Raw genomic sequence first — 24,701 nt, 5'->3', positions numbered from 1 at the left:
CATGGAGACACAATTTCAAAAATGGCTTTCACAGCCACAGATCTAAAATTCACAGGAATAGTAAAGTCTTGGAGAGGCGTGCCAATCCAACTGATGAGCCCAAGTGGTATGTCTGGGCAAAACTCCGCAAATGTACATGGCCTAACTACTCAAACGTTGGTTCTATTCCAGTGATTTTGAAAAGTATTTTTAATTTCTTTTTCAGTCGAGCTCTTTAGATGATCCAGGTCTGTTGGTTTGGTAACAAACACGCTGTACTTCAAAATCCCTTGCACGGCAAAGTCACAAGGAATAAAGCCCAGTGATCTTGCTGGCCATTCAGTAGTACAGTGTCTGCCTATCCATTCTGTGACATGATTATAAAGGAATTTTCCAATGATTAATTCATAGAGGGTGGCAGATGAACTGGTACTTCAGGCCTTCAAAAATAGGATTAGGAGTGGTGATTTTTTTCCAATAGCAATATTAAGTGAAATGATAATAAGCGCTTGTACTTTGGTACTTTCACTTTTCACGATCTTGAAACCACTTTTTAAATGAGTTTTGAAAACATAATAAAATACAATTTTTTAAATTTTTTTTTTGCTAGTGGCTTTATGTCGCACTGACACTGATACATCTTATAGTGACGATGGAAGAGTAAAGGCCTAGGAGTTGGAAGGAAGCAGCCATGGCCTTGATTAAGTTACAGCCCCAGCATTTGCCTGGTGTGAAAATGGGAAACCATGGAAAACCATCTTCAGAGCTGCCGACAGTGGGATTCAAATCCATTTATCCCAGATGCAAGCTTGCAGCCGCGCGCCTCTAACCACACGGTCAACTCGCCCGGTTAAATACAAAATAAACACAAAACCAATGTTTTTCCTAACTAAATCTTTAATTATGTTTCTTTGTTACTCTCCTGGAAACAAACTGCATTTTTGTACACATTTTTTACTACCTGCAAATTCTGTTGGCTGTTAGATTCAGATAACCAACTTGAGCAGCTCTATCTATTTGGGGTCCTACTGAGATTGTACATGCTGACAGATATTTTAACGTATAATTTAATTGTAAGTGAATAAGTGATCAGAGATCATGAATAAGAACAAAATTTTCAGAAGTTCCATGAAAATGGTAAGTTAATCTTTCACATTTTCTTTTTATCATTGTGATTTTGCACCAATATACAGTGCTCTCATTTTACAAGGAAACTTCACATTATTCTGACACTGGCCAACTTCATACTCTCTCAACTGCAGTACGAGAAGCCAGGTGACAGATGAAATTCAAGCTATTCATACCATGTTCCTCCAGTATACCTGAATAACTTATGAAGGTTGGGTAATTTCGTGTGATTTTATAAGTCATGCATTTTAAAAACTTGTTTTGAGCACTCTCGATAAGATTGATGTTCTTTATGGTCATTGGGTTCCAAATAATTGAGCCTTACTCAAGTCTGGACCTTACAAATGAGTTAAACAAGGTTAATAGTGTCTTCAGACGAAATGATAATGAATTCCATAAAATGAAGCCTAACATTTTAAGAGCATTATTCGTAATTTTTCTCAGTATGGTCGTAAAATCCTAACTCTTCATTGAATGTTCTTCCCAAATCCTTTTTTGTCTTGACACAGTTAATATATCAGTATCCATTGCATAGTTATATTTAATCTTCTGTTTCTTCCGAATAAATGTCATGGCTACAGATTGTTTTAATAGATTTTTATATTTTAATATCATCAGCAAAAATAAGAATTTCAGATGATGTTATAATTTCCAGTAAGTTATTAACAAAGACAAGAAATAGCAAAGGTCCCAAGTTAGAACCTTGAGGAACTCCAGAATTCACATCAAATTTGGAAGATATATGACCTTTGTAACTTACAACCTGAGTTCTATCCTTTAAATATGATACCAATAAATTTTGTTATGTAATAGGAAATCCAAAGTAAGAAAATTTATTTATTAAGCAATCATAATTAACCTTGTCAAAAGCTTTTTGAAAATCTGTGTAAATTACATCAACTTGTGCATATTCATCTGAACTAGTGGATACATACTCAGTAAAGTTGCAAAGATTTGTTTCTGTGGATCTCCTTGCCATGAATCCATGTTGTCTCTGCGAGATACTATTTCTAACATGGTCATATATTTGTTTATGCAATATAATTTCAAAAATTTTGGCTGGGGCATGGACAATAGTAACAGGTCTATAATTACTGAACAATTTTATATCTCCAGTTTTATATACAGGGGTAACCTTGGTATGTTTCCACAAGTCAGGGAATGTCTGTTTCTACAATTAGGTTGAAGAGAATGGTTGGAGGATATACAAATACTTCTCTACAACCTTTCAAAATATATGGAGGAATATCATCAGGTCCTACTTATTTCTTTGGTTTTAGGTGGTCAATTGCTTTAAGAACTTTTATAGTTATATTCTGTATATTAAGTACACCTATTTCCTTTAATTTGATCATTATTCCTAAATTCTAAATTATATTTAGCCTTTCCTGAGAGTATATAGTTTTGAAATAGTCTGCAAATCCATTAGCTATGTTGTCTGGTGATTGTAACAGACAACCTTTAAATTCAAACTGTGGGTTGTTTTTTAAGCATCTTTTATTATTGATAAAGTTCCAGAATACATTACAATCATTACTCAAGTTATTTTCAATCTTCTGGACATATTGGTTATATGCAATAGTTTTATCCCTTTTTATTTTTGCTCTGAGAGTTTTAATTATAGGCCTATGCATGCAATACTTGGAATTTTTCTTCTTTCTAATTTTTTCTTTTAACTTAATATTACTTTACTTTGAAAACCAGATGGGATATTTTTTCTTGTACCTTTTTGTTTTTGGAACACATTGATCCAATAAATTTTATCACAGAAAAGTTGTGTGGTTAAGTTAACATCTCTGCATTCTTTAATATTAATCCAATCAGTTTCCTTCAACAGACTGTAAAGTTTCTCAAAATCTGCCTTTGTGAAATTATACCTTCTATGATGATTATTTTCTTTACTCCTATTTTGGTTAACTTTAAGTACTATCTGAAGAGGAGGATGATACCCATCTCTTGGAATGATTGGATCAATTTCTTCAACAATATGTCTAATAAATTTGTGGAGATTCGAAAAATGTAATACCATGCTGAAATCTTGACTTCCTTTGTTCAAGTCATATATACTGTCAACTATTTCAGAGATATTAAAGTCACCAACTATAATAATGTTATTTCCAAGTAAATTAATATATTGTTCTAACTTACTAAAAATTTCTAAGCATGAATCTAAATGTGAATTTGGAGGAAAGTAAACTGTGCAGATATGGTACTTGTTATTTTTGAAGGTAAATTTAACCCATACTGACTCAGTATTTGACTCTAATGAATGAACAATTTCTGGATTAAATGTTGCCTTAACACCGATCAGGACTCCACCGCCATCTTTTTTGCAACTAGTAAGGGCATTCCTGTCCTTACAAAATATAGTATACCTATTAACAAATAGTTCAAAATCATTTACTGTAAAGAACCATTCAGCCAAACACATTACACAATATTAATAGTGTTCTTGAATTTTCTGATGTCTTCACAGGCAGTATTGGCAACTGTCTCATGAAGATTCAGCCATTTGTTGTTCAAAAATGCTTCACTTTTGATGACATTTGAAGTTGACAACATTAAGCCAGAAGCTACTTCCTGGTAGGGCAAAGTCTCTTAGTGATATAAATTGGATTGTTGTAGATGATGAATCCTAAGTCCAAAGTAAACAGATTCCTTTTCATGTGGAGTTTCCTTAGCAGTTCATCTTTATGTACCGGTACTCTCCAAGAGAATTTGATGATGATAGTATTAGATGACAGGTAGTTAGGGTTAGTTCAGAGCCAATGACATGCATCAATATCCTCTTCATTAATATTTAGGTCCAGAGATCTTCTCACAGCCTTCATTAAATGCAGTGTATTTTCATTAGCTTGTGTTGGAATGCCTTGAATCTCTATTGTATTTACTCTCGAGTACTGTTCACAGTCTTCAATGCGCTGTTTTATCTCCAGATTTTCATTCTTGAGTTTTATGTTCTCATCCTTCCAACTCTCGATCATCCCCAGGGCCTCTTGTAACACCTTATTATATTCTTGTTGTTGTGTGATACTGTGATCCAACTTTTCATGGCACACTGCTATAGATTTACCTAGATCACACTCAAGTTCTTTCTGAGAATTCTTGACCGATCCAATTTCCTGTTTCATTTCCACAAGTTCATACTTCATTTATCCAAGAGCTGTTTCTACAGATTTATGGGTCTTCTGCATGGTTATTATATTTGCCTGCATCTCACTTTACTCATCAATTTTATTGAATAAAGAGTTTTATTACTACAACTCTCTCTTTCAGGTTGGTTACTGTCTACCTGCCTGATTGTTGGGAGACTTACTTTTGTCAGTGCAACTGTCACATTTCCAACAAGCAGCTGTACTTCCTAAACTGCCAATGTCCTCTCTTTGTAAATTTAGACACTTTGTATGAAATGCTTTATTACATAAACCACACAATCCTGTTAGTTTTGCCTGACCTACTAGATGTTGCACCACAGATGAAGTTGCAAAGATTTGACTTTCCTGTATAAAATAATTAATTTTGTAATTGATGACTTGAATATATTGAAGTCAATAACATTCTGTGTGCCACATAAACTAAATTGTCCTAGAAATATATTCTTTCTATCAAAGGCTAAGACTAAAATCCATAAGAACTCCCAATTAACAGAGCAATGGGACTCTACAATAATATTCATCCCTATGTTGATATTTTTAGTATGACTGAAGCTACATTCACTTCGACACGTAACACTGTACTTCAGAATATAATTTAATAGATTATGAAGAAATTTTAAAAAATTGAAAACTAGTATAAAGTAGTATAAATATTGTAAACCATGTTATTAAATGTATTACACTCCAAGTGGAAATCCTGTTAAAATAATTGTTTTAAATTTTGCACTAATTTTAATTAGAATTAATTAGTACTGTAATGTAATATTAGTTATATTATCCTTAATGATTTTGTTTTTTAGTAATCTGACTTGTGTGTCACTGGAATTAATTTTTAAGATTATTTTAGTTATATATTGTTTTTGTTTTAATTTGTATTTTTAATGTCTAAGTAACAATTGTCATGAACATTTTAATTGGGATTCATGACCTATTATGCTCACAAGAAAGTAAATCAACATTATTTTACAGTTCCAGTTTCCCGGGTACTGTTGGCGAGCCTCAACCATTCTGTCTTATTGAGATACGTACTCTTGTTAATGATGTCCTCCAGTGTCCTTCCTCGATCTGCAATGTCCATCTCCATGATGTCCATCCAGTGGGTTGTTGGTCTTCCCACCATCCGTTTCCCTGCAACGTGTAGCTCCAAGTAAACATATGCTGTCCTTGTTGGCTCAAGCCACCTCAGTCTGGACATGCTGATCCGATGTAACAATGATATAACAATCCCAGCTTCCTTCCTAACCACATCATTCCTCAACTTGTCCAGTTTGGTTTTATTGAATTGTGGACCTAAGGAACTTCATCTCAAATGCCTGCAACCTTGATGAGTCTTTCTTAGTGAGGGTGCAGGTTTCAATACCATAGGTTAAGATTGGTATGAAGTACTGATTGAACATCACCAGCTTTGATTTTGTTGGAACTTTGGAATTCCAGGGGAGTGTTCGTACTTGCTGGTAAAAGTGAGAGCTCTTCTGCACTCTATTTGCCACCTCCCTTGTGGCTAGTTTATCTCGAGATATTACACTGCCGAGGTATGTAAAGCTTTACACACTTTCTAGTGGATGGTTTCCTAGCACGATGTTTGCTGGTCGTCCCTCTCTGTTTATTGCCATCACTACTGTTTTGAGTTTGCTGATCTTGAGATTGAACTCCTGGAACTTAAACTTCCATTCATTGAGTCTCGACTGTACTTGTTCCTCAGTTTCTCCCCAGATCATAACATCATCAGCAAAGGCCATTGCATTTACACTGACTTAGCAAATGTCATGGGATAGTCACCTAAAAGCGTGTGGGGCCTCCTCTGGCCCTGCGAACTGCAGTGAGACACCGTGGAAGTGAGTCGACAAGTCCCTGGTAGTCCTCTGGACACAGCTGACATCAAATCGTTTGCACAGCGGCCGCCAATGCTGTCTGTTTGTGGGTGCAGATCCATGGCACGGAGCCTGCGTTCCAGGACATCCCAGATATGCTCGATAGGGTTCATATCGGGGCTCTTGGGGGGCCATGGCAGTCGTTGGACCTCCGCTGCATGTTCCTGGAACAATTCCCAGGTGATGTGGGAGCGATGTGGCAGAGTGTTATCATCTTGAAACACCGCAGAACCGTCTGGGCGCTAGAAGGCCAAAAATGGGTGGAGATGGTCTCCGAGTAGCTCAACATACCGCGTACCATTCAAACTCTCTTCCAGAACAACAAGGGAGCCCATTCCATACCAGGAAAATGCACCCCAGACAATAACAGAGACACCAGCGCTGTGGACCACACCTTCGAGGGAGGCGGGATCCATCGCTTCATGTGGTGATACGTTCGACCATATCACATTATGCCATTGTTCCAGTGTCCATCCCTGGTGACTGGCGACAAATGCGCGTCGTCGTGGCCGATGACGTTGGGTTAACAGTGGCACCCGTGTGAGGCGCCGGCTCCCATACCCTATAGAACCCATGTTCCTACGGATTGTTCACTGGGAGACGTGTCTAGCACGGCCTATGTTGAATTGAGCCGTGATTTTTTGCACGTTGCCCGTCTATCACTATTGACTATCTGTCTCAGATGTCGCCGGTCACGGTCATCGAGGGTGGCTGGACGGCCGGTCGTTCGTCTGTTGTCGACGGTGACACCCGCATTCAACCATTTACAATACACCATGGACACTGTTGACCATGTGAAGTCGAATTCGTGCACCACTTCCGAAATCGCACTTCCCATTCGTCGGGCACCGACCACCATACCCCGTTCGAATGGTGTCAGCTCACGACTATGTTCCATGTTACACCTGTCACATGCACAGCCACTGCTCGCAAGGTCTCCTATACAACTGCCGCTGGCACAGGGGGCGTGTGGTGCGCAGACAACACACCTGCACATCAGTGCTCCGCTATCCCATGACATTTGCTCAGTCAGTGTAGTTCACCAGAGGTTTTCTTGTTCTTCATTATGTCATCCATGATGGTGATAAACAATAATGGGGATAGTGCACTGCCTTGCTGGTCTCCACTTTAGGTCTTGAACCAGGATGAATGTCCGTCACCCAATCGCCCACAGATGGTAGAGTTCTCGTACAGCATCGGAACTTTCCTCACCAGTCCCTCTGGCACATTCCTTTTTCTCAGGAATTCCCATATCTTTTCTCTTGCAATGCTGTCATATGCCTTCTCAATGTCAAGGAAAACCATAAACATATCTTCGCCTTTTTCCCAATAATTTTCCATGAACATACAGGCACTGGAGATTAGCTATGTTGTGGACCTGTTAGGCCTGAAGCCATACTGTTCCTCTTCAAACTGTGGCTCTAAGATGACTCACAATCTGCTCTCTAAGATTTTTGCAAGAATATTAATCTCATGAGAAAGAAGTGTTATTCCCCGGTAGCTGGAGCATTTTCAGCGATTTTCTTTCTTAAACAGGGGGATAATGACACCCTTGCTCCAATCAGTAGGTATCTTGCCATCTTTCCAAACTGCATTGAGCACTCTGTGATTTAAAAACTCTTTTACCATATTGAATAAATAAATAAAACAAGGAAACTAGATTACAATGGAACTCCGGCTCACATTTTCCCGCAGGGAGCATGTTCTGTTACAACCAGCAAATCAAGACATTTAGCAACTACAGAATAAAATAAAATAGCCCCGCAAATGTAATTATTAATAAAAATACTGTTCATGTAAACAGATTTATTACCCTCCATTTACTTCAGATACTGTTAAAATGATCTCCTCCTGCAGTAAGACATGATTTACAAGATTTAGACAAATTATTTGCCACTTTTTGCAATTCCACTTCAGGAATAGACTGTATTGCACATGTTATTTCAGCCTTCAGTTCTTCTATAGCATGGGAATTATTCTCGTAAACTTTACCCTTTGGGGCTCACCAAAGACAATTATCACAGTAAGTTAGGCTGGTTGATCTAGAGGGCCATAAATCTGTAGTAATTATCCAGTCATCAAAAACTGGACATAAAGAATTAAAAGCAGTACGGGCTGTGGCATCGTCCTGTTGAAAGTATTTATAATCCTTTTCTTTCTGTGTCAGTTCATTAAGAAATGGATGCAAAATTGTTCTCACACACAAATCTAAATTCACCCAGTCACTGAAAAAATTATATGCCCAAATATCTGCTGCATGCTTACTGCACATCCTACCCCTATTCTAATGACACGCAATGACACTTCCTGTACAATATACTGGTACTCAGTACTCCACAATCCCACATAAAGAGAATTTACATGTCCAGAAAAATGGAGCCATGCCTCTTCAGACACAAACATTAGCTGTAGATCCAAATTTCCATTGTAAACAACTTTTCAAGAAAACCAATTACATTCTTGCGACAAAGTCTGTCTGGGAAAGTTCCTACTTTATTTCATATGGTTGAAATTTCAGCATTCTGGCTGCTTGATTGGCTGATGCCATGGATAAGTTTGTTTCCTGCGCTATATGATTAAGTGATTTTCTGGGACTTGTTTCTAACCATGGTCGAATATCCCCAAGTTTATTTTCAGATAAAACGTACCTTTTCTGCTTCCTCTGTACAATACTAACTGTGCCACTTTTTCATCAACTATTAAATGCAAGATTTTATAGGAAGGGTAGATTTGTTTGCAGATTTACTCATTAATATCCCAAATCTGTTTTAAGTAATATTGCACCAAATAAATTTGCTGTTGAACGGAATACTTCATTTTCCAATCAATTAGTTAATATACACGCAATATACACAATAATACACAACCAACAGCCAAACACAATTCTCAGAAGGAACTAACTGCCAGAATGTTTTGTCACCGCTTCCCACGTTACAACTGAGAGAGCTAAAAGTTGACCAGTGGCAGAATGATCTGAAGTTTCCTTGTAAAGTGAGAGCACTGTATTTTTGATTTGTTGTACTTTAGCCTATATTATTTTAAATGAATGTAGGCTGCAATTTTATTATATTTCATGAATTTTTATTTTACAGTTAGCTCTTTGCGAATGTGATTTTTATTTTGCATTAATATTATTTATCAGAATTAATTCAAATTCCATGTTTTTCTTCAAAATGCTATACAATGTTCAACTTCAACTGTTGTAAATGCTATAAAATTCTGAATTTTCAGTGTTGAAATGCTAAAAATTACCACCCATAATTATTATCATCATCGTAGAGATTAATCATCACCTCATCTAACATATCGCTGTAATTGATAGTGTTCACAGTATCCAAAAATGTATTGGCCAAGCACACCAGCACTCCATATGCCTACCTAAACTGTGACACTAGGAATATTTAATTCCTTTTTGAATGACTGCATGAGGATTCTAGCAGTGGCAGCTGGTTGTTTGAAAGTTCAGTGGTGCACAATTTTTACCAATGATATAATATGATTACAGTTTAATTTTCAAATCAGGTACATCAACAATACTTTTTATTATTAAAAATAAAACAAACATTTTACATTTCTATTTTCAGGAATATTGCTACAACCCACTAACATTTTTTCATTTAAAAATCCTTTTGTAATGTATCTGGTTTCAAAATTAAACATTGCGTGGGCCTACCCATTTGTTTCACCTCGGATTTTTCTTCGGCAGTCCATTGCGGAAACGGCCTAGATATTAAAGACTGCACCGAATTCATGATCTGGCAAAATACCACTAACTGATAAAAACACACAATAATAAACACACACATGCTGACATGAATGTTTACACAATGAAATCAATAAGCTACTTAGCTTGTACGCACATAACAAAGCTCACGAGTATACTGAAAGAAATGGCGGTTTTTATTTTCAAATTTAAAGCCATTAGTTATATATCCAGCAGATGAACTTCCATCCAATGTTGCTAGATGACATCCGTGTTCTATAACAGACTCTCACATTGAGCAGCAACGGTCTCTAGTGACTTTGCTAGTAGTTGGTTATGTAGGAGGAGCCAGGTTGATAAACCTCCATATAAGCAAAGTGTAAGAAGCCACGCCTATCTTTTCCTCTCCCCATGCACCCCTCTAGCAGCCTAAAAGCACACCTCTAGCAGCCCAGGTTTCATCCTACCTCAGATTGACTTCACACTGCAAACTTTTCGCTCCTGCAGTGAACATGTAAGAGTACCGGCTTGTAGTATCCTGTAGTCAATATATGTTCTTTCAAGCACTTGAAAGATTTGTCTTGTTGAATTAAAATACGGTAGTTGAGTAATCCAAATTATAAAACTTTACCTAAAATAAACATAAAAATTTAATGGGGGTAGCGCAAACCTGCAACATTATGGAGAAACCGCCCCTGGATTCTAGCGAGATCAGTATACATAATTGTGTCTGTTTATGCCTCTGTTTAACCTAAAATATACCTTATGAGACCATAAAATTTTCTTACATAGGTTAGGATAAGGTTTGTTGCAAATTGTAACCATTTGCAAAACACTTAAATGTTTGTCAGGATTTTTCTCATGTAATGCTTGTAAAAATCTAGACGTGGAAGTTTTCCACTCCAAACATTTTTAACATTCATCTAATAATTCTGTCTGAAATCCCCATCTCCTTGGAAGCACATCTTGGTGATTTTTTGGGAGTACTTACAAATGCTTGTGAACATGATGCAAGGTTTCTTCAGTAACCACAGATTACCATCGGCCTGATCTTGGTTTGGTGTTGCACTGAACCTATATGTTCAAACTGTTTATTTTAAATTATACACACACTTTCTACTTGGTGGGTCAATACCAGAAAAATGTTCACAGAATAGTTTCCTTACTTCAGTATAATTACGAACACACTGCCACGACATCTTCACTACACTTTCCGTTGACAATTTTCTGTCCTTAATCACGAATACACTATGGCATCAACTGAACCAACCCACAAGCCTACCTGCAACTGTCTTCAAAGTGACAAAATGTCACAGCAGGCTTTATCACTGTCTGGCAGGAGAGAATACATCACAAAAGCAATCAATTCCTAGTGACAACCAGTTTAATGCCAATGTTACAGCGAATATACTGAATACTGTATTAGGTTTAGAGAGAAAATTTGGTACATAAAGCCAGTTAACAAGGTCTTACCTTGGCCACCACAGCCGTTGCGATGATAATAACAGGAGCACAACTCAGCACCACCAGTGTCAGTTTCCATCCATGCAGAAAGGACATGATGACCGAAGCAATAAATGACACAAGCAGATACATAAACATGGCCAGTTTCTCTCCAATTCCATCTTGAAGCTTGTCTAAGTCTCTGCACAGAATTTAGAGAGCAATATTAAATTTAAAGACTTTATTTACACCACTTCAACACAAATAATCATGTTATATATACCAAGCAACACACACATCAATTATCTATAATTATCTACATGAAATTATAATTACACTGTTTAAGACTTGTAGGTGATAAAATGTGATTATACGAGGGCAAGTCAATAAGCATCTGCAATTTTGCTCTGATTGTCTTTATGTTGGCCCTATGGTGTTGTGTGCTCACCAGCTGCTAGATGGCACCGTTGTTTACGTCTGTGATAGGTATCAGCATTATCAGATCAGTACAGCTTGCGCTGTTACAAAGTAAAAATGGTCGTGCCACTCTCTGTTTGAGGAACCTGCTGCAGAGCCCTGCATACCAAGGTAAGGCTTCATACTCCAGAGGGTGCCCAGTGCCTGGAGGTGGGCTGCTAGCAACTACTCACCTAGTAGCCATTCATCACCTTACTGCGACTCAAAATTTGTAATTGGGGAGAATGAAACCTACCCTCACTCACTCATAAAACAAACGTGCTACCTGAGGCAGAGGCGCTGGCTGGACAGTAACAAAATGATTATGATTATGATGTTCATTGTTTAAAGGGGCTTAACAGCTAGGTTATTGGCTCCTAATGGTATGAGGTGTACAGCGAAATACAAATTAAAGCTTCAAAATGTATCCACTGACTAGAATCTAAAACAAATGGTGATGAGAAAATGATTGTGAAACAAAACAATCAGTGGATCCAATTTACAATGTCTTAATTACTGCAATGATGCTTATTATCTAAAGGGGTCTAAAATCCAGGTCGCAGACTCCACACAATGACACTGATCACTAGTAAAACAGAACAATGGTGTTCCACCTACAATGATACTAATTACAGATAATATAGACTCATGGTGTTTCTCACATGGTGGTACTAATCACAAGTAATGTAAACCCATGGTATGTCGCACACACGGCACCACTCGCAGGTAGCACAAACTCATGGTGTTTCGCACATAAGGGCACCACTCACAAGCAACGTAGACCCATGGTGCTCCTCACCTAGGTGTACTAATCACGGGCGCTGGTATTCCCCTGGTGTTCCTCACTTGGTTGAACTAATCACAGGTCACGTATACTCGAGGGGTCCAGTTGCAATTCAGCTTGCAAGGTGAAAGGACGTGGTGTGCTGAGCAAGTGAAAAGTGTAGGAGTGTGCTAACGTGGGAGTTTCAATTCATCAATAGGGATGTGTTATAGACAGATGGCAGGGGAGGTGGAAAGTGAAATCAGCTCAAATGGTGAAAAATAGCTTCAACATCACGTAAATGGTATTTGCATTAGTTGTGGTGATGGTGCTATTAGTGATTGGTGGAGTGGAGCTAAATCCAGGCCCTGGGCTGTTATGGGAAGATATTGAGAAGCTCAAGGAGGTCATGCAAGAATGCCACATGGAGCAGACCAAGGAAATGTTAATGGAACAAAAAATGAATTTAAGGATTTGAAGACCTTCATACAAACAGAACTTAAGGATATCAAAGAGAGCGTACTGCAGAACAAGAACAAGATAGATGAAACGAGGAAGAAAGTCCTGGATATGGAAGAAAGGCTAAGGAACCTTGAGGAAAAGGAAAGGACACGAGTGAAGGAAGATAGGAAGAGAAACATAATAATCTACGGGCTGGCAGAAACAGAAAAAGAGAACTTTAATGATATGTTAGAATACTTTCCTTAACTAGGGAGAAGTTGAAGGTTGAGTGTAATGAGAGTGATATCGATAGTGCCTTTAGGGAGAAATATAGGAAGAAGATGACTGAAAGTACGTATGGTATCTAGTTTGAAGGCCCAAAAAATTTTGGAAAAATGTGAAAAGCTTGAAGGACACAAAAATATGGATTAAAAAAGAATTGGATCAAGGAGAAATGGAAAATATGCGAACATTACATTTTCATCAAGGGAAGGCACGGCATTCGGGTCTAAAAGCATTTATCCGTGGAAACAGATAACAGCGGGCGATTCTTGGAGTAGAACATGGACTGCTAGTCAGCTACGCGAGCTGGTGCATTGTCCTGATGTGTCAGCTATATGGAAGGCCACCGGACTAGTGAGTGACGACAGTAGATCCAAGTCAGCAGCTGTGTGTGGCAATCAACAAAGCAGGGACAGTGAACTGGATGATGCGGCACTCGAAACCAGGCATCACCAACCCAGGAAATCAACTCAAGAAGAGGAGGTTCCTAGGAGGCAAGACAACCCAGGGAGAAAAGAAACATAAGCCAGCATTAAATTTGAAAGACATTTGGGCTATAAAAGGGTTGACAAGGTCTGAGGAAGCCAGTGGGTTCGAAGAGAAAAATAGTTAGCTCCCCAAGTGGATCCATTATGCAGTTAGAAAAATAATGAATGACGAGAAGTAAGGCCTTGGCAACAGCAGATACACCCACAAACAAACAGCTAGACTGGATTGTGGAATTAATAAATGAATGAAAGAATGAATGAAAACCTACAACCTGTTTTCCAGTCTTTGACTGGGTCAGGGATGTAATGAATGAATCATATGTAGGCTATTAGTATGATGGGGTCGCCACTCCCAAAGGGGGGATTAATAAATATTGAGGGTATATTGAGCTAACTGGAAAATAATGAAGTTAGAGATCTAATGCAAGATAGTGAGATTATTGGGATGGTAGAGACTTGGTTGCCAGGGGACTACAATGTACAAATACCAGGTTTTCAGATCTGGAGTAGAACGAAACATAAAAGGAGTCTGAAAGGGCGTTACCCGGGAGGAATATCAGTGATCGTAAAAGGTGAAATAAGCAATCAAATAGAGCTATGGGAATTGAGTTGTGAGGAAATGATCTGGGTAAAAATAAAGAAAGGAAATCAGAGTGGGAGAGAGATTTTCATAGGTTTTGGTTACAACTACCCACGGGGTCTCCGTTTGAGAAGAAAAACTTCTTTGAAGATCTGATGTTGGAAACCAGATTAAATTAGAAAATGAAGAAGCAAGAATAATTATTATGGGTTTATGAGCGATTTCAATCCAACGGTTGGCATAAAGAGTCCATTATACGATAGAGAAACTGATGAAATATTAATAGAAGGAAGGAGAAGAAAAAACAGAGTGTAACAAAAACTGAGAGCAATTGCTGGAAATGTGTGTGATAGAGAAATTATACATTTTGAATGGGGACTGGTTGGGGGATGAATCAGGTAACTTAACATACGTAGTTGAGTCAGGAGGGAGTGTTATAGACTTGATTGGCATGTAGGGAGGCATTAAATTATGTTAAGGACATTCATGTAAAAAGTTGGACAGTGTCTCATCATTTCCCAGTTGCTATTTGATTACTGAGAGATGAAGGTAAACAAGAAGGAAAACAGCATTCTAACTATGTACAGAGAAAAGTAGTAAGATACAGATGGAGTGAGGAACATAAAGATGAATTTATGGACTACTATAGGGTGAAAAGTTTTGAAATTTTGAAGATAGGTGTTGAGAATATGATAGAGGATAATAATATAGATGAAGCAATAAGAATGGTTGAAAGATCAATAGATGTAGCTGGTAAAAAATGGTTGTAAGAGAAGGGAATATAAACAAATCGTATGGTATACTGAAGAGAGTAAAGAAAAGAAAAATCAAGTGATGAAGGCATTAAAAACATACCAAAATGAGGGATCTCAAGGTTTACAAGCAGATTTTTTAAAAGGAGGAAGGAATACAAAGATTTAATGAGCGAAAATAAAAGGAACTGGCAGGCCAAAAGGCAAAATTATTATTTAAGTACTGTAAAGAGAATGAAACAAAGAAAGAATGGAAAAGAATTAGTACAATATGCAAAGATTATAAAAGCTGTAATCGAGTAAGCATATGCGATGAGGAGTGGTTAACATATTTTAAGGGGTTGTTAGGGGATAAAGACACATGGGAAAAGAAGAAAACAGACTGGTATACTGGGACACGTGGAGTTTACTCTGCCTGTACTAGACGATATAATAACCACAGATGAGGTACTAGATACATTGAAAAAAAGGGAAGGGAGGAAAATCAGGTGCTGTCAATGGAATTATGAATTCTGGAAAGAGCTCGGTAATAACAGCCAGATGCTAGAAATACTAACCAAAATATTTAACAAAATTTATGATGGCATAAAAATTCCAAGATGTTTGCAAGAAGGAGTAATTTTCCCCATATATAAAAGAAAGGGGGAAAAATTTAACACGAATAACTATAGGGGTATCACCTTGTTGGATACACTCAGAAAGATTTACACTGGTATTTTAGCAAAATGAATTATGAAATGGACAGAAGATTACTCTATGCTCTCAGTGTACCAGTCAGGATTTAGGAAAGGAATGAGAACTACAGATAATATGTTTATAATTAAAACAATAAGAGATAAATACATGAGGAAGAAAGGAGGTAGATTATATATTGCAGCAATAGACCTGCAAAAAGCTTTTGATTCAGTTAGCAAATGGGCTGTCATTGCAAAGCTGGCTGGAATAGGGATGTCTATTGTTTTTACTTTTCATTAATGATGTAATGGACTGTCGGGGGAAGGATGATAGGACAAGTTCCTGCTTAAATAACAAAGAAATTCCTGGCCTAGTTTTTGCAGACATCCTCCTGCTTTCACTAACAGCAGTCGGTATGCAAAACAGTCTTAAGAAAACAGCCGAATATTGCAGTACATGGAATTTGAAAATAAGTATCAAGAAAACAAAAGTAATGGTTTGTAAAAGAGGAAATAAATTTAAGAGAAATGAAAGATGCTGGTGGTTAGAAGGTGTAGAACTAGAAGTTGTAAGGATATACCAAAATGAGGGATCTCAAGGTTCACATTCTGCCGTAATCATCTGTTTCTCCATGTCCCTCACTCTAATCATTATTTTTTTGATGAATCTCTTCTCTCTACTGTCCATCTCTTTATCCCAGTATTCTCCCAATCCTATTCTGTCTAGCATACTTTTCACTTTCGACACCCAATAATCGTGGAAGGAGCAAATAAAACATGCCAAATAGAAAGCATTGGCTGCCCTATCAAATACAAGGTCTCTAGAGAGGAAGATGCCTAATATGGAATACAAGCTGCACAAAAATATTTTAAATTCTCTTGTGATATCAAGAACACTGTATGGTGCAGAAATGGTGTATCGAAGTAGACAAAAAAGAATTAGATGTAATAAGTAACAAATTCTGTAAGATAATAATGGGCCTACCAGAATGCATAGCAAATAGTGGAGCTAGAAGAACAATGTGAAGATATCAGCATTCAAGCAGATATAAGCAGGAAAATAGTAAAATATTGGTGAAGATTAAGAAGAGGAGTTGGAAGGGAAATATTGAACCTAATGCACCATCACCAGATGAAACACCTAGATGACGATTATTGGGTGTCGAAAGTGAAAAGTATGCTAAACAGAATAGGAATGGGAGAATACTGGGATAAAGAGATGAACAGTAAAGAGAAGAGATTCATCAAAAAAGTAATGATTAGAGTGAGGGACATGGAGAAACAGATGATTAGGGCAGAATGTGAAACCAAAAGAACACTATCAGAATTTTGTGAAATTATTCAAAATATGTCAGTAAGGAAAGAAAGACTCCCAAATAGAGAACCAAGAGGTATGGTATGGTGGCTAATTGAGATATATAAAAATAAGGGGCTGAAAGGGAAACATAATGAAAATCATAATGAAAATGGCAACATGAAAATCATTGTTTATTCTGTGGAGAAATAATGGAAGAGGCTCATCTATTGAGAGTATGTAGGAGAACTGACGCACTGAGAACTAAATATTTTGGTGATGAATATAAATTAAAAGTAGAAGGAGGGAAGGAATTTGATACAATAGCTAAATTGTTAAATAAAGAATGGATCATTCCAGGACAAATAGCACAGTTTTTTGTATTCCAAGACGTATGTGGCAGAAGGAAATGAAAAGAGATTAGCACTAACTAAAAGTATTGTTACTGTTAAACAAATACTTGCATCAAAAATAGTAATATTAGATACATGGTGACATTTTAGCAAGCATTGGAGAATAGTGTGATATACCTGAAGAGGTTCTTTAAATGACTGAAGGTGCTTTTGTGTCTTGCCTGACAAGGTTTGACATAATATGTAGTATCTACTGGAAAGTGGGTATTTACAATTATTTAGATTATTTCTGCTGTGAAGTAGAAGTGTGTGGTTTTTTTTTTGTTACTTTGCCGTGAGGTGAGCAGTTATATTGTATGTTTCATAATGATCATTTTTGCTTTAAGTTAAGTGTATAAATAAGCTAAGGTAAGATACATGTTGTCCTAGACAATATAGCATTGCTAACATCTAGGACAAAGCAAATTATATTTAGTATAGTTAAACATGAAAATATAAGGCATGTATCAAAATTGAACAAATTGCAATAAAAGAGTGCTCTCTCTCCCTTAATTCCAGATAATCCAGAACTAGGGGATGGGCATACTTCTATTTATTAATTCATTCATTTAATTCATTCATACTCGTGAGGTCACTCACATAGTGGTACTAATCCTAGGCAATGCAGACCCACGCTGCATACACATTATGGTAACGTGCACAGGCAACACAATCCCATGGTGTTCCTCACATAATAATATAAATTGCTCTGGCAATGCAAACCAATGGTTTTCCTCAAATAGTGGTACTGATCACGAGTGTCAGCCAAACCCGTGGTATTTTTTACATAGTAGTACTAACCGCAGGCAACGTAGACCCATGGTGTTGCACATAGGGTGGTACTACTCATTAGGCAACACAGACCATACTGAACACAGTAGAATGGACCAGTGAAATACACATGACAACCTCTTTAACAAGCAACACTCAGATCCATAATGCTCCGCACAGAATGGTACTGCTCTTATCTCTTATATAATGTAGACCCTCGCAAGGTGATGCTAGTCACAAGTAACGTCGACCTATGGTGTTCCATGCGTAATGGTACTAATCACAAGTAATCTCATGGTTCTAATGTCATCATCCCTTGGTTGCCCCTTTTATTCGTCTTTTAAGATAGACAGGGGATACCGTGGGTGTAGTATGCATCTGTGTCCGCCACGCACAGGGGTTAAAAAGAAAGGGTAAAAAGAAAAAAGAAAAAGAAGGGATCCAACACTTTGAAAAATGAAGTACCACACAAAGAAAGACAAGGGCCACAAAGGATGTGAAAATGAAAGACTCCCTAGGCCTCGAATGCTCTAATACCATTGGGGTCAGAAAAGAACAAGAGTTGACCAAGGCAGGTCAGACAGGATAGATGAAAGTTAGGAGCCTAGCACAAATAAGTGGAAGCAATGCCAGGACTCACCTAAGGGCCCCGTAGTCTCCAACCCACGCTTCCAAGTTGAGAGCCCGTGGGGTCCCTTTTAGTCGCCTCTTACAACAGGCAAGGGATACCGTGGGTGCATTCTTCATCTGCATCCCACACCCACAGGGGGTACAGTAAGAAAAATTAAGGAGGTTAGGATAGGAAAGAAAGAAATGAAGAAAAAAAAGAGAGCCCAGAGGCCTCTCAGGCAACTCGGGAGACACCTTGTTAGTCTGACTCTACTCTGACCCTGAGCTGGCACAGCCTCCTTTGGGATCAACGAGCACACAAACCCCCATGCCAACATCAAGGTCATGGTGTTCCTTGAGAGGTTTTGGCTTCTTGTTTTGACACAGTAAGATATAATAGATAAAAAAATAAAACCCTAAGAGAATGAAGACTTTGTGACTTGGAAACAAATGGGATCATGAAAAAGGAACAGTGAGGGTAAAAATTTTAAAAATCTAGGAAAGAGAAAACTTAGGAATATCTCAGGATTGGTAATTGTTTTTACAGACTCGTGGGTATTACACTCTCATGGCTATTGCATTTGTTGCTTCTAAATGGCTGCCAGATGTCATGATGATGATGATCATCATCCAAAGAAACTTCACATTTTTCTTCTCTTTTGTCCTGTACATCATCATCATCATCATCCTGCACAACTTCCAGCCACTGGCTGGGTCTGTTTAGAACATAAGCCTCTCCATCTTCTTCTGTCCTCCCTGTCATCACTTTGGTCCAATCCTCCCTTATTTTCTTCACCTAGTCCTCCATTCCTTTCAGCAGCTATCCCCTGGACTTCCTCTTGGTCTGTTGCCTTCCACTTCAATCTCATTCATCTCACTGGGTATTATCTTCTTCTCCGTGTTCTTCACGTGACCATACCATCTAAGCCTTGATTCCTCTATTTTATCCTGCAATGTCCCACTTGTACTAGTTTTCTAACATTTACATTTTTCATCATCTATTTTTTCCTTACATGGTCTTAAATTTGGCCACTCCAAAATTCAAACAGGACTTTTACAAGTAACACACATTTAGAGTTACAAACACATATGAGATAATAAAGTTCTCACATTTATACTTCACTTACTCAGTCAGACGGCTAGCAAACATAGAAGAGTTGTTGGTATCAAACCATGCCATGTCTTGTCGAAGGATAGCAGTCAGGAAAAGCCGTCTCACTCGACCAATCTAGATTTGAACAATAAGAGCGAGGATTAAAAGAAGCGACACAATCAAGTAGTTTATGATGTATGCCATTTATACTGAGACACATTAATTACCTAGGTCTTTTAAAATATTATTTTATTTTATACAATCAGTAAAATGCTGAATTTTTCTTTGTAATACATATTCTAGACTCCTATTCATCAAATAGATAAAAAATAATGTAGTTTGTATACAGTGAAAGTAATAATTCCCAGCATATCATTTCCATATTCTTTCTATTGTATTATATAAAATTCCACATGGATGCAATGGTATGTTCCATGAAAGAATAAAACTGTAAAGAGAAATCAAATCTATCAATCAATCAATCAATCAATGAATCAATCAATCACTACTGAACTGCATTTAGGGCAGTTGTCCAGGTGGCAGATTCCATACCTGTTATTTTCCTAGCATTATCTTAAATTACTGCAAAGAAATTGGAAATTTATTGAACATCTCCCTTGGTAAGTTATTCTAATCCCTAACTCCCCTTCCTGTAAACAAATATTTGCCCCAATTTGTCCTCTTGAATTCTAACTTTATCTTCATTTTTGCAATTGAGATTTTGAAAAGAGAAGGATGTTGGAGACAACATACTTGACATCAATAATTTTTGAAGGTTTTGCAAATGCAGTGGCAGACTAACTGTTAACAGCAGTTACAGAGCTGATGGAGAAACAAATCTATGAACCAATTTAAGCTGATTATCCCAACACCATCTCCTACCAGTTTGGTGTTACTCAGAGTGGCCACAGCATCACAGAAATATGAGCTGAAGACCTGGACTACAGAAGAGTTTGTGCCAAATGGTTGCCAACACATTAATTCTCCAACAATGTGAACAGAGAGTGGATGAATTTAAAAATTGAAAGATAACTCAAGCTTCTGTAACACACTGGAGCAAAAATACAGACATGTCCTATAACTAGAAAATGAACAAATTCATGGAATCACATTTTCTTCCAGTTTTCTGCTACAAGGGGTGTCATTCATTATGCAATAGTACAAATTATACACAGATGTTAAAAGAGTTTAAGGAAGCCTTAAGAACTTCATAGACTATGACAGAGGTGAGGCAGACTGCAATGCCATGTCCTCCAACTACCCTGATTTGACATCCCCATCAGCTTCTACTTCTTTGTCTCTTTACATGCACCCTTCATGAGAAACATTTTGGTGATTTGGAAGTTAAACTGGCTCTGAAGTCATGGGTGAAGAGTCAGCCAAAATATTTTTTTCTAGACAGATTTCATGTAATTCATGGTGAAAACTTGTACAGAGAAATAATACTTTGAATAGGTTTGATTTGTTCACTAAACCTCAGTCTATATCTCACCAAATTTCAATTTATCAGACTCCCTCTATATAAAAAATTGAGTGTTGTGTCCATCATTGACAGGTTATATTTAGTACGATATTTCAGAAAATAGATCTTCAAAATAATTTCAGTTAGAATGCTTTCCATTCAAATGCATTCTCAGACTCAGTTTTAATAGCAAAGTGACTTAGTTTGGTACCATTTCTTAAAAATTTCAGTTTCCTTTCCCACATTTGGTTGGCCTTTTTTCATATGTACATCCCTTATCAACTTCTTTACACAAAACCAAGTCAGGAATCTAGGGGATTTCCTACAGTGGTAGTGACTTAAAGGTGTCATAATAACATAATCACTTTGCTTTAGCAGCTACAGTATTTTATGCTAAGGTAATGATTAAGCAATAATAAAAGTGAAGTATTTTCATAAAACAGGAGTGATTATTTCCTCATACAAACAGAAATCTTGAGAAATATTATTATTAGGACAGTTTGTTTTCAGATATCAAATATAAACTTACCCGTTACAGATTACTTACCTGCATGTGAGCCGAGTAATTGAGACACGAGACAGCAGACACACCTAGAATGAATTGGACGACTGCCACTACAACACAGCCAATACCAATAGCACGGGAGTCCTCCATCATAGCATCTCTCCGCACATCCCAGGATTCATTAACACTATGAACATAGAAGACAAAATAGTTTTCCTTCTAATGCATCAGAGGGGTAAGAAGAGGAGAAGAAATGTGAAACAGAAAGAGAGATAAGATAGGGAGAAGAGAGGTCGAACATAAAGACCATAGCAGCAGAACAGGGCTCCATTTCTTTCCAGAATGGACTTTCCTAACTGTCTCATTTCTGATAAGCCAACTATGTCTCATTTCATTTTAGTGAGTGCTGTATATAATTCTGTTAATCTTGCTTCTCCTAGAAAAGTTTGTATGTTAAGAGTTGCTATTGTAGTGATATCGTAGAGAATTGCCATGATAAAATTTAAAATTAGTAGTTCATCTGTGATTCTGATCCAGATATACACTCCTACTGAAGCAGCACCTGAAGGAGTAGAAGTATTCTATGATCTCTTAGATGATATGCTAGACAGCTACAAATCACAGATGAATTTTATGATTGGGGACTTCAATACACTCACTAGCATAAAATGAATTTCAGACAAAATTTAATGTTGGTCTGTTTCAAGCCTCATATAAATTAAACATCTCTATCATAAGTTAATAAGCCCATATGAGATGTTTCAGTGCAATAAATGATAAACATTACTGATCGTGACAATCGCAACACCAATATTCCCATTTCCCACTTGTGGGCAAGAATAATCACAAGCAGCTATCTTATGGTTTATTGTTATGAATTCTCATGTTGTATATTATTGTGAACATTATGACTTGTCTACAACAGTAAGTCTTGCTTCTAAGTCATGTCATAATGGCTTTCTCCCGAAAATGCAGCAGGGTCTGTGGCATTAGTGGAGGATGGGTGCAATATATGCTTTTTGGCAGACGTTACATGCTCATCTCATTCCAACGTGTGCAGAACTGTTAAAAGATATAGAGAGGACAATACCTGCCCCAGGAGGGCTGGTTTGGTCATAGGAGATGCACTACTGAGCATGATGATCTCTTTCTCATAATGCAAGTTCTTTGTGATAGGCACACAACAGTTGTGGAGACCACAAATAGTTTGCAGCAAGTTTAGGGCATGAACATCAGCAAAAGGACAGTAAGGAGGAGGTTGTATGAAGCAGATTTACAGTCCAAAAGGTCCACCGCAGAACCTCTGGTTACACATGAGCACCATGCCTCTCTAATGCAATTCGTCCACACCCATTGCAACTGGACTGTGGAACAGTGGAGCTCAGTGCTGTTTATTTATGGAAGATCCAGATTTTGTTTGAGGGCACAAGATGGAAAGACAGGAGTATGGAGAAGGCCTGGAGAATGTTATTCACCCTGTACTTTCTCTGCAAGTACACTGTTCGATGGAAACTTTGTAACGGCTGAGCTGAGATTACCACTAATGCGTGCATGGAGCTTATGTTAGTCAAGAATAGGAGTCTGACTGCCCACTGATATTTCCGAACAACAATAACAACAGCATCAAAAATAATAGCTATAACGGAACTGTATCCATACTCACAGAATGCGACCTCCTCCAAAAAGCGCCAGCAACACTGTGGGTGTGGATGTGACGTTCTCCATGTTGCGGTCCACTAGAAGTGTGGTGAACTCTCCATACAGGATGATGATGAGAGGGAAGCAGATCCCAGTAAACAAGCTGAGGATAACACCCAGGAACACAAGCACTATCTCCCCACATGTTGCATAGCGGAACTATAAGGCAACCCACAAGAAGGCAATGTTACACAAATCATTCACCAGAAGGTAATAAGTAAAAGACTAGTGGATTGTTGAAGCAATAGCCCCAATTTATTAACAATGTTGACATATTTAATCCATTTCTCTACAATTATGTTTCCAAACTGAAAACAATATAGAACTGTGACAATTTATTTAACACTGAATTTGTGAATTCATTTATACACTGACTGACAGTGACAATGCAACACCAAGGAGGAGTGGTTCGAAAGGGATGAAAGTTGGGGAAAAAACAGAGACGGCACGGATGAATAATTGATGTTTATTTCAAACCGATATGCAGGTTACACAATGCGCACGGCATCGACTCAGTAGGATGTAGGACCACCGCGAGCGGCGATGCACGCAGAAACACGTCGAGGTACAGAGTCAATAAGAGTGCGGATGGTGTCCTGAGGGATGGTTCTCCATTCTCTGTCAACCATTTGCCACAGTTGGTCGTCCGTACGAGGCTGGGGCAGAGTTTGCAAACGGCGTCCAATGAGATCCCACACGTGTTCGATTGGTGAGAGATCCGGAGAGTACGCTGGCCACGGAAGCATCTGTACACCTCGTAGAGCCTGTTGGGAGATGCGAGCAGTGTGTGGGCGGGCATTATCCTGCTGAAACAGAGCATTGGGCAGCCCCTGAAGGTACGGGAGTGCCACCGGCCGCAGCACATGCTGCACGTAGCGGTGGGCATTTAACGTGCCTTGAATACGCACTAGAGGTGACGTGGAATCATACGCAATAGCGCCCCAAACCATGATGCCGCGTTGTCTAGCGGTAGGGAGCTCCACAGTTACTGCCGGATTTGACCTTTCCCCACGCCGACGCCACACTCGTCTGCGGTGACTATCACTGACAGAACAGAAGCGTGACTCATCGGAGAAGACGACGTTCCGCCATTCCCTCATCCAAGTCGCTCTAGCCCGGCACCATGCCAGGCGTGCACGTCTATGCTGTGGAGTCAATGGTA

The 24,701-nt window shown here is 38.2% G+C and overlaps 1 protein-coding gene across 2 annotated transcripts in view; it reads right to left on the bottom strand.

Moving 5' to 3' along the window:
- LOC136866328 (multidrug resistance protein homolog 49) overlaps positions 1–24,701 on the bottom strand; it is a 322,764-nt gene that overhangs the window by 117,871 nt on the left and 180,192 nt on the right. For both annotated transcript variants that reach the window (XM_067143179.2, XM_067143178.2), the window contains exons 4-7: positions 23,505–23,698; positions 21,884–22,028; positions 19,909–20,009; positions 11,310–11,481 (exon numbers count right to left, since the gene is read on the bottom strand). In XM_067143179.2, coding sequence (XP_066999280.2) covers positions 11,310–11,481; positions 19,909–20,009; positions 21,884–22,028; positions 23,505–23,698 — 612 coding nt within the window. The remainder of the gene's footprint in view (positions 1–11,309; positions 11,482–19,908; positions 20,010–21,883; positions 22,029–23,504; positions 23,699–24,701) is intronic.

The sequence above is a fragment of the Anabrus simplex genome, chromosome 3 (assembly GCF_040414725.1).
Source record: "Anabrus simplex isolate iqAnaSimp1 chromosome 3, ASM4041472v1, whole genome shotgun sequence".
Classification (NCBI taxonomy): Eukaryota; Metazoa; Arthropoda; class Insecta; order Orthoptera; family Tettigoniidae; genus Anabrus; species Anabrus simplex.
This window is presented reverse-complemented; position numbering and strand designations above follow the sequence as displayed.